The 11701-nt window shown below is 49.2% G+C and overlaps 1 protein-coding gene across 1 annotated transcript in view; it reads left to right on the top strand.

Annotated features, from left to right (window-relative positions):
• Positions 1–10927, top strand: part of LRRC38 (leucine rich repeat containing 38) — a 41563-nt gene extending 30636 nt beyond the window's left edge. Inside the window, exon 4 of the mRNA XM_077775583.1 lies at positions 10671–10927. Coding sequence (XP_077631709.1) covers positions 10671–10927 — 257 coding nt within the window. The remainder of the gene's footprint in view (positions 1–10670) is intronic.
• The last annotated feature ends 774 nt before the right edge of the window (positions 10928–11701 follow it).

Here is an 11701-nt window from a genome sequence, read left to right on the forward strand (position 1 = left end):
GGGGGGGGGGGGGGATGGGAAATGGCCATGGTGGGGGTGGGGTAGGGGAACACCTCTGATAAAGTGACATCTGAGCAGAGGCACAAAGAAAGTAAAGGAGTGGCGAGACACAGGGAGCGGGTGCAAAGGCCCTGAGGTCGACCTGTGCTTGGGGTGTATGAGGAATGGCAGGCAAGGTGCAGTGAGAAGTTTGGGGGCATCTTAGTAAGGATCATGGCTTTCACTTTAAGACAGATGAAGAGGCCTGGGAGGGAAATATGCTGAGCAAAAAAATAATGGGATGTAAGTTTTTCTGTAAAAGACTCGTTAGGGCAGCTGAAGGGTGGATTGGGGCAGAAACATCAGGGCAGCTCCGAGGCTCATGCAGTAGCGAAACTGATTATCTATAGTCTCCTTCCTCGGGATCCCATGTCTTTCCTGCAGTTCTAGACTCGGGGCCGGAAGGGCCCATCAGCTGTTGCTAGTGTTCTTGCAGAAGTCGTATCTGTGATACTGTTACTATCTGTAATAAGTAGAAAGAATTCACATCTTGGATGCATGTCATTGAAGAAGGTCAAGAAATCATAAAACTTGGTAGCTCCCAACATTTTCACCACCAAGAACCTGTTATGTTTGTGTTTCCAGAGCCCAGCTTTCAAAGATTCTGTCCACCAAACAAAGGGCATGTTTGATTGATAGCTCTGTGGCCTTCTCACAAACAAGTGAGTGGTTCCTCATTGGCTTCTTGACAGACGGGACCTTGCTTACAGCCCTGCAGCCTGCCTTTGGGACCCTGGCTGGGTATCATACACTAGGGTCCTTCCCACCTAGACATTTCTGATCTGTTCTGGATTTTCTTGGTTTTGGGGACATTCATGTATTGTGTGCCAGCTCGAAGCTGGGAGCTGTGGGTACAGACGTGGTAAGCACAGCCCACCTACCCTGTGGAGAGATACAGGTGGGGGGCAGGAAGGAGAGGCCTGACAGAAGGGGGAACACAGGTAACATTCAGGGCAGGCTTCCCAGAGGAGGTGTTTCCTGCATTGAGGGTTGTTTTTTTTAATGTTTTATTTATTTTTGAGAGAGAGATAGAAGACAGCGTGAGCAGGGGAGAGTCAGAGAGAGAGGGAGACACAGAGTCTGAAACAGGCTCCAGCTCCAGCTCTAGCTGTCAGCACAGAGCCTGACGCGGGGCTCGAACCCATGAACCACGAGATCATGACCTGAGCCGAAGTCGGGCTCTCAACCGACTGAGCCACCCAGGCACCCCTCCTGCATTGAGTTTTGAACAGGAGCTGGCAAACCTCCTCTAAAAGGGCCAGATGGTAAATATTTAAGGCCTCGTGAGGCATATAGTCTCTTGTAAGTCCTCCAATTTGCCGCTGTAGCTCAAAGCTGCCTTAGATGATGTGTAAACCAGGGGGCCTGGCTGTGTTCCAATATGACTTTATTCACAAACGCATATGGGAGGGGCGGAAGGCAGGTGTGGCCCTGGGGCTGTAGTTTGCAGACCTCTGCTCCTGAAGAATAAGGAAGGAAGCGATCGCCCAGCCCTTGCCCAGGAGAAATGGAGAGTGTGGAATATGGCCCTGGACCGTGGTGCATGGACGGTACTTCCCAAAGGTGGCCCTGGACCTGTGGCTGTTCGTCCAGGCACCCACGGGCCCTTCACAAAATGAGAACAATGAGGGCATTGTGGTGAGTTGTTCTCAAGGCTCAACGAATTTACTGCTATTTCATTTTATCCTGCTTGACTTTAATGATGTACAGAGGTTTCTCTGATAAAATGGTGATGATAGTGGCGATGATGATGATGGTGTCTGTGTTTCATGTCCTCACGGGGCAGAATTACAAGCTGCAGTCTCTCCGTTTCTTATTAGTTTTCCTTTTTACCAGCATGTAAAATCCAAAAGCCTGAGGACCACAGCTCTCGCCTGGAGCTCTCAAGAGGTCTCCCTCAGGGCCACAAGGTCTCTGCCTCAACCTCTGGCCATGCTTTTCACTCCAGGGCCGCCCCTAGGACGTGGGACAGGCAGAAGCCCACTGCCCCAGGAGCACTCAGATGTTTGTATGGGGCCCACCAGTGACGGGCGAGGTGAAGGAGTGAAGAAGAGGCTCACGGCATGTGTCCTGTCTCATTACGGTAGCCTGATCGTCGTGTCCCTGTGACCATGCCACTTTGTCTCCAGATTTAAATGGTGGGGTTTTTTTAGATTCTTAAAAGACCACTGCTATCGCTATCGACAAGAAAAAAAAATGCAGCCTGAGTCGGCTAATGGTTGCACAAATTAAAAAAAAATTTTTTTTAAGGTCTATTTTTGAGAGAGACAGAGCATGAGTGGGGGAGGGGCAGAGAGAGAGGGAGACACAGAATCCGAAGCAGCTCCGGGCTCTGAGCGGTCAGCACAGAGCCCGATGTGGGACTCGAATTTGCAGACTTTGAGATCTCACGAACTGCGAGATCATGACCTGAGCCAGCGTCAGACGCTTAACTGACTGAGCCACCCAGGCGCCCCTCATGGCTGCCATTTTTAATCTCTCTTTTTTTAGTTTTTTAAAAATGTTTTTATTTATTTGTGAGAGACAGAGAGAGACAGCGTGAGCAGGGGAGGGGCAGAGAGAGAGAGGGAGACACAGGATCTGAAACAGACTCCAGGCTCTGAGCTGTCAGCACAGAGCCCAACGCGGGGCTCGAACCCACGAACCGTGAGATCATGACCTGAGCCGAAGTCGGATGCTTACCTGACTGAGCCCCCCAGGCACCTGCCATTTTTAATCTCTTAATCCAAATTCTCAATTCCTGGCAATGGCTGTCTGGTGACTCCACATACAGCCCATGGGACATCCGCCAGATAGTCCTTTGGGAAGAGACCATATCTAGGGGGCGCTATCCTAGTCCTGAAGGTCCATCTAACACCCATGCTTTCAGATTCCACTCATGCCTCTTGTCGGCAAGGCCTTTCTCATTCTGCTCTAATAATCCCTCAAACTCAAAGGTATTCACTCGTTCCATAAGTATTGATGAGAACATACTAGACCTTCTAGACACCTTGTCTCTTCATTCTCTGAATTTGTGAAGCCCTATAGATTCTCCAGCTGTATATTATCTGACTTTCCAGTGGCTTCATAAATTTCAGTGCTGGCTTCCTTCTTGGATTGTTAATGTCCTGGGGCCCGGGAAGTCACTTTCTTCAGTACTACAGACAGCATAGGCAGACGGAAGAAACACGGGCATCGGAGTAAAACAGAGTGTAGCTCGAATTCTGCTTCATCATTTACTGGTATGCGAATTGCTGACGACTTCTGAGGCCCATTTCCTCGCCTATGAGCTGAGCATATTGCTGCTCACCTCGCAGGGGAAGTCAGTGATACATGGTGTGTGTCTGGGCACCAGAACACAGTTGGGCCCAACACACGATACCCCCACACGGGCATACCTATCCTCCCGGTTTAGGGCATGGGTGAGGGCTCAGGAGCTTGTGGGTGAATTATACTGAATGGGGGAGATTACGCATATTCTCTCTTTCCAGAAATCTGCCTGGTGTGTCTCCTCTGGGCTCTCCCAGCCCTACCCTCTACCCAGTGTTGACTCCCTTGGGACGAGCCCTTTGCCCTGTGGCTGCTAATAATCCCTGATGAAATATCACATGGAGTCTCTTTAGGACACGATGGCCTTCATTTAAGAAGGAGCAAGCCGATAAATACCTGAAAAGATGCTTAACGTCGCTAGTCATTAGCGGAATGCAGATCAAAATCACACCCGCAGAAAATGAGATACTACTCTGCACCCATTAGGATGGCCATTATTATTATTATTTTAATGTCACATAACAAGTGTGGGCAAGGACGTGGAGAAATGGGAACCTTTGTGCACCACTGGTGGGAACATCACATGGTGCTGCCACTGTGGAATGCAGCATGGCGGTTCGTCAAAAGGTTAAGTAGAATCACCATATGATCGAGCCATTCCGCTTCTGGGTGTATATCCCAGAGAAGGGGAAGCAAAGACTTCAAGAGATATTTATATGCTGATGTTCACAGCAGGAGTATTTACAGTACCCACAAGGTGGAAACTACCCAGTGTCCTTCAACAGATAGAAGGAGAAACAAATGTGGCGTATCCGTGCGATGGAAGATCATTCCGCTTAAAACGTAAGGAAATTCTGATACACGCTACCACGTGGAGGGACCTTAAAAACCTTATGTTTGGTGAAACAAGCCAGTCACACCACAAATACTGTATGATTTCATTTATATGAGTAGGTGAGCTCATAGAGACAGAGAGTAGGACAGTGGTTACCAAGGCCTGGGGAAGGGGGAGGGGAAAGTTACTGTTTAGTGGGCACAGAGTTTGGGGATGGAAAGTCCCAGAAACAGAGAGTGGAGGAGGAGGAGGAGAAGGTTGAAGGGAAGACGAAGGAGGAGAAGCCACCACCCTCTCTGTATTTGGAGGATGTTTCTGGATGCGCAGATCGTCCATTTTCCTCACAGCTAAAGCCCGAGCTCTTTCTGCATCCCAGCAGGCATTCCGAGCAAGTAGGGGAGAGAAGACAGTTTCATTTTAATTTCCACCTCAGACGAATAAGATGAGAAAAACGTCTCTCATGCTGCTGAGGAAAAACACAGAGAGCACTGTGGTGGTTGATGTTGATGGTCTAGATATTTGGGCACACATTACTGGGTGTGCCCAGGAGCATTCGAACGAACATTTGAACCAGTAGAGTGGGTAGAGCAGAGGGCCCTCCCCAATATGGGTGGGCCTCATCTAATCAGGTGATTAGAACAAAACCACTGACCCTCCCCTCCTCTCCAGCTTCCTGGCTTTGGATTTGGGAATTTATCACTTTCCAAAATCATGTGAGCTATTTCCTTATAATAAATCCCTTTACACACACACACACACACACACACACACACACACACGCCCTATTAACTATCTCTCTGGAGTATCCTGACTAATGCAGGCACCCTCCTCACATATCTGGAGTCAGGTGTGGGCACAATTTGAAACCTTGAAAATCTGAACAAAACTAACACAGTTTTGTCAAGCACAGATGGCGGTCAGGCTAAGAGCTTTTCAGATATCCCCTTATTACATGCTCATGACCATGAGCCAGGGGTCTGTTCTAAGGCTCACAGGAAAGTGTCCCTCCACGTCTGACTTCCCCAGTATGTCTAGGTCAGGGCGTGGGAACAGGAGGGTTTCTGAAGAGTTCTATAGAGTCTCTTTATTTATTTATTATTTTTTTTANCACCAGGCTCCAGGCTCCGAGCTGTCAACACAGAGCCCAACACGGAGCTTGAACTTAGGAAGCTGGAGATCATGACCTGAGCCGCAGTCCGATGCTTAGCCGTCTGAGCCCCCAAGAGCACCCGCCCTCCCCCGCCCCCATCACAACAATGATCTGATGCAACATATCAATAGTGTCAAGGGTGAGAAACTCTGGTCTGGAGTGTAATCCTGCAGGGAGAAGAGGGGACCCCGGAGTCAGGTCACCCTGACCCCGGAGTTCTGCAGCCAGCCTAGAATGCGACTCTGGAACGCTCTGGCAGCAAAGCCCTGCCCCCTTTCCTTGTCTACTGGGCTAATGCTCTTTGTCCGACTCTTTTTATTTCTCTCAGCCTTTTGTGAGCTACGAAAACCCATTAAGACAGTGTATCTTACCATGCTAGCTCCATCGAGTGGGGTTCCAGAGTCTCTCACCCCTGGTGGGTTTGCGGGCGACGTTCTGCAAACAAGACTGTTTCTTCCAGCCACAGAGAAATGTGAGGTGACATTTTCTAAAAGCGTCACTTTGTAAAAATGCCAGGCTTAATCTCAAGGCACAAAGAACATCATAGAAATCAGAGTGGACTCGAGGAGTCTTGGCCAAGGTGGGGTTTAAATGGCAAGTGCGGGGCGCCTGGGTGGCTCAGTCAGTTAAGTATCCGTCTTCAGCTCAGGTCATGATCTCACGGTTCGTGGGTTCAAGCCTTGCGTCGGGCTCTGTGCTGACAGTTAGCTCAGAGCCTGGAGCCTGCTTCAGATCCTGTGTCTCCCTCTCTCTGCCCCTCCCCTGCTCACGCTGATCCTCTCTCTCTCTCTCTCAGAAATGAAAAAACATTAAAAATTTTTAAAAAATAAGTGGCAGATGCTGTGCGCTTGTATTGTTCCGCTGTGGTTGTTTCCCAGGTGATACAGCTTATTGAAGACAGGGACCACAGGAACATCTCTGTAGAGAACAGTGACCTGTTACAGGTTTGAAGATTATAAATACAGTAAAGCCTTGATTTGCAAGCAGAATTTTTCCCGGAAGCATGCTTGTCATCCAAACCACTTGTGTATCAAAGCGAATTTCAAGAACCATTGGCTCCGTGGTGATCATGTAACGTTCAGCATCATGTGAGACTCGTATTGCAAGACATCACTCGTTTATTAAGTTCAAATTTATTAGAAATGTTTGCTCGTCTTGTGAAACACCGGCAGAACAAGTTACTCGCAATGCAGGGTTTTACTGTATTATCTTAGATTTAGAAACTGCCTGTGTTTCATGGAGTCCATTGGCATCCACCTTGTTTATGTTTATAATATCTTTGGCTAGGGGGAGGCAGTGTTTAGAGGAAGCCACTTTTCCATTGACGAAAACCATGTCTACAAGGGAACCCCAATATAACTCTGTCTTCAAGTTCTCCTATTCTGTTCAAATGCATTTAAAATGCTCATTAGGGGGCGCCTGGTTGGCTTAGTCGGTTAAGCGTCCGACTTTCGCTTAGGTCATGATCTCGCGGTTCGTGGGTTTGAGCCCCGCGTCGGGCTCTGTGCTGACTGCCAGCTCAGAGCCTGGAGCCTGTTTCAGAGTCTGTGTCTCCCTCTCTCTGCCCCTCCCCTGCTCACGCTCTCTCTCTCTCCTAGAAATACATAAAACATTAAAAAATAATTTAAAGTGTTCATAAGAAGTAAACGAAACTTTGGCTTCTTTCAGAAAAAGAAAGTAAAAAACTAGTCAAGCATAACTGGAGAAAGACGCAGAGCTCTGGTCCAGCTAATTCCTTGGGTGTGTAAGGTCGGCACTGAATCAGGGAGAGGAGGTGCTGTGGGTCTGGTTGCCAGGCAACGGTTCCCATGGGGAGGAGAACATCAGCCCCAGTGAGTTGGCCGTTTGCTACAGGAAAGGTGGGCCAAGACCCAAGAAAGGAGGGGCCTCTGTTTCTGAGCTGCAGAAGGAAAGATACGCAAATAAAGACCCAAAGGGTGGTCACTGGGTTACAGTGCAATTAGCAAGCGGTTCTTTGCAATCCAGACACCAGCTAATTAGTGAGGTGTGAAGAGCTCATTCTGACTTTCAGAGAGTTCAGAAGATGGGCTGAGGGTCAGCTTTCTGAAATCTGGAGGCACTGAAAAAGAGACCGTCGAAGGTTTTCCTGAAAGAGATTTGCAGACAGTTGAGCTTAATGTCAAAATGGTGTCCTCACATTTCTGGGAAGCTGTGTTGCTAAAAGTGAGCTGTGGAATCTCGCGGTGCTTCAGTGTTTTTCATCCATAAAACGGGCATAATGGCACTACCTACCTCATGAAGTTGTTGCAAGAATTAAGAGTCAGTATGTATGTAGCACTTAGAAGAGTGTTTCCATGTAGTAAGTGCAGTGTGGCTGCTAGTTTCTATTGCTTTATTTTTCTCCCCTCTTCCAGATCAGAACAGAAAATCTGATCTCTTTATGCATTTTAATATTAAGCATTTTCTTGTAACTGAAGTTTGTGAAATCATGGTAGTGACTCGACTTTGTATATAGTTCATACTGTGTATCAGTCAGGATGTGTAGATTTTACTTGGTAACAAGCAGTCTTTGGTGGCTGACTACTCACACAAGTCTTTATCTTTTGTTCATGCCCAGTGAGAGTTTGTAGTAGTTTCCTAAGGCTTCCTTTTTTTTTTTAATATTTTTATTTATTTCTAGGAGAGAGAGAGAGAGACAGCGTGAGCAGGGGAGGGTCAGAGAGAGAGGGAGATACAGACTCTGAAATAGGCTCCAGGCTCTGAGCTGGCAGTCAGCACAGAGCCCGACGCGGGGCTCGAACCCATGAACTGTGAGATCATGACCTAAGTGAAAGTCGGACGCTTAACCGATTAAGCCACCCAGGTGCCCCTCCTAGGGCTTCCATAAGAGAATGCCATAGACTGGGCGGCTTAAATAACAGAAATGTATTTTCTCATGGTTCTGGAGGCTGGAAGCCCCAGATCAAGGTGCCGCATGGTTGGTTTCTGGTGAAGCCTCTCTTCCTGGCTTGTAAGAGTCCTTACATGGCCTTACCTCTGTGCACATGTGGGGAGAGAGAGAGAGAGAGAGATCTGCGTTGTCTTTCCCTCTTCTTTTTAAAAAAAAATTAAAAAATTTTTTATTTTAGAGAGAGAGCACATGCATGATCATGGGAGAGGGGCAGAGGGAGAGAGAGAGAATGTTAAGCTAAGTGTGGAGCCTGACTCAGGGCTCAATTCCACAACCTTGGGATCATTACCTGAGCTGGAATCAAGAGTTGGGCTCTCAACTAACTGAGCCACCCAGGTGCCCCATGTGTCTTCCTCTTCTTCTTTTAAATGTTTTTTAATGTTTATTTATTTTTGAGAAAGAGAAAGAGACAGAGCAAAAGCAAGAGAGCAGCAGAGAGAGAGACACACAGAATCCAAAGCAGACTCTAGGCTCTGAGAGCCTGATGTGGGCCTTGAACTCATGTACTGCAAAATCATGACCTGAGCTGATGTCAGACACTTAACTGACTGAGCCATCCAGGCACCACATGTCTCTTTCTCTTCTTATGAGGACACAAGTCCAATGAGATTAGAGCCACGCCCTTCTGATCTCATTTAACCTTAATTATCTCCCATTATCTCTAATTACAGATACATTGAAGGTTAGTTAGGTCTTCAACATATAAATTTCAGGGGGATACAATTCAGTGCAGGTTGGTGGTGGAGTTGGGGCTTCTGTTCATGACACTCATTTGGAGACCCTGGGGACTGAGGGATGAGCCGGGGGCTTCATCTCAAGCCATGCCCACCTCTCCCACCTCAACTCATACTAAATGCCCCTTTGCTCACTCTGCTGCCCCTGGCTGCATGGTGTTCCCCAAACATAGCCCTTAGCCAACTTCCTATCCCCTCTGCCTAGACCATTCTTTCATGACCAGTTCATCTCATTCTTTAGATCTTCACTAAAACAGTACCTTCAGAACACCCATCTAAAGATGGTCCTCTGTCCCAGACTCTCATCATTTCACCCTAGTATGTCATCTTAACATTTATGTATTTCTCGATCTACTCATTAACTGTTTAAACCTAAGCTGCATTATGACAAGAACTTTGTTTTGTTCACTGCTGTATCCCCAGGGCCTCGTATATAGTAGATACTCAATAAACATTTGTTGAATGCATGAATGAGTATCTGTCTTCTAGAATGTATACTCTCTGAGAATAGGAGCCTTTATTTTTTGCCTTGTTTATCCATTGGCACAGGATAAAGCGCTCAATAAATGTGGATTGAATGAATAAACAAGTATCTGGAGACTCATCCTCATGGTGCTCAGATTTTCATGCGTCGGGCAAGTTTTCCTTTAGGCTCACTGAGTAAATGGAGGGTGTAGAATTCACCCACCTGCAATCCTCCCCCTCTTCCCCTGATGGCACAGTGAGGAGTCACATTATTGTATGTGAAGTGCTTAGAACAGCATCTGGCCCATGGTAGGTTCTAGTTAGCATTTATGGTTATTGATTTTTAAAAAATGTATTTATTTTAGAGAGAGAGAGAGAGAAAGCATGCAAGCGAGGGAGGGAGATAGGCAGAGGGAGACAGAGAGAGAATCCTAAGCAGGCTCCACGCTCAGCACAGAGCCTGATGTGGTACTTGATCACTGGGATCATGACTTGAGCTGAAATCCGAAGTTGGATGCTTAACCCACTGAGCCACCCAGGCGCCCTGTTTATGGTTCTTGTTTTAAAGCCCTTTCTCACATGTGCTCAGATGTCATGCTTTTCTGGACTGGAGGGTGTGAAGCTTCTTTTTAAATTAGCCAACCATCCTTCAAGTGAAATCTTAAGGGGACCCTCAATATATAAAACAGAGGTTACAAGGGCTCCTCTGGGCATGGCTGGAGAGAATGTCCCAGAAGCTCTCAAACTCCCTGGGGGACTCGCATCTTTGGGTGGTTCTGAAGCACATGGAAACTTCCTAGAAGCTTCCGTACCTGCTGTTTGAAGGCCTCCTTCAGATGTAGCATGTTTTCCCCACTCCTGTCACGCGAAAACCCTTCGAGGGCAGTGCTGTGCTTACCCTCCGTTTGTGCCCTGTGGACAATGACTGGAGGACACACCCAGCTCCGGAAGTGACATTGCACCCTGGAGCGTATTGTGTGGGTGGGCAATGCTTATGCCACCCCCCACCCACTGCTCCAGCCCCTCCTCTGCCCACCGCTCCCCAAGGCCACGTGGCACCCAGGTCTGGGTTAAGATCTACAGAGGCCCTGACCTTGAATCGCCCCTTCTATCACCATCTGAGTGGTTCGAAACCCAGAGTTCCACACCTTAAGAGCAGGGCACCCCCACCCCGCCCCTTCCGTTCCAGGGGATACTCCTGCTCTGCACTTCGCAAGCGCTCGCCCCGCCAACTTTCAGGCAATCCTGCAGACCTCTCGTTCACCCCTCCCCCTGCCTCTTTCCCAGGCCTCGAGGAAATCCAGTGCTCCCTGCCCCTGGGGAACAGGAGGGTATTCCTGCACGAGCTGTCGGAGGCCAGCTTCAGCGAGTGCAGGTTCAGCCTGTCGCTCACAGACCTGTTCATCATCATCTTCTCGGGCGTGGCGGTGTCCATCGCTGCCATCATCTCCAGCTTCTTCCTGGCCACCGTGGTGCAGTGCTTCCAGAGGTGTGCCCCCAACAAGGACGCCGAAGATGAGGAGGACGAAGATGAGGAAGACTGAGCCGCCCCTCCCTTCCGGGATTGCCAGAGCCCGGGCGGGGCTCCCTCCGAGCCTAGAGGGAAGAGGGGAGGCGGGAAGTGGGAAGCAGTCAACTTCCTGCGGTGCCCAGACCTGCCCCCAGCTGTGAACCTGGCCATGCACCTGGCCGTGCACCTGGCCACGCACCTGGCCATGCACCTGACTGTGCACCTGGCCACGCACCTGGCCACGCACCTGGGCGCACACCCCGGGTGCCCGCTGGGACCTCCCATCTCAGAGTTTAGGACCTTAGGGGTGGATGAGCCCAGGAAGGATTCTGGAAGGACCTGCCTCTTGGCCTGAGGTGCGAGAATAGGGTAGAAAGAGGCTTCCCTGCTGACCTTGAACCCCAAGCCAGGGGGAGCAGATGCTTGCAGCTCCCACCACCAAGCTGGTTTGCGCATCTGTTCTCTGGCCTGGCCTGGGACACTGGCCTCTTCCTCCTGGGACGCAGCCGCTCAGATGGGGACTCGCGTCCAGGGCCCTGTCCTTGGACTGGACCTCTCCTGCCATAACGAACTTCAGCAGCTTCTGGGGGTCCACAGAACGAATCCCCATTTGGCTAAAGTGGCACCGAGGGAAAAGCTAAGATCTGGCCAAAGGGCGCTTGTTGCTGTAATTTGGCGAGCGGACGAGGAAAGCTTGCTGACAGAGCTCATAGCCTGGTCCTCAGCCTGAGAGGAAGCAACTCGTAGGGGAAAGAGGGTCCGTCTCGTATACAGTCTCCACGGCCTCTGTGCCCGGTCACTCCTTCCC

The sequence above is a fragment of the Crocuta crocuta genome, unplaced genomic scaffold (assembly GCF_008692635.1).
Source record: "Crocuta crocuta isolate KB4526 unplaced genomic scaffold, BGI_CrCroc_1.0 scaffold127, whole genome shotgun sequence".
Lineage (NCBI taxonomy): Eukaryota > Metazoa > Chordata > Mammalia > Carnivora > Hyaenidae > Crocuta > Crocuta crocuta.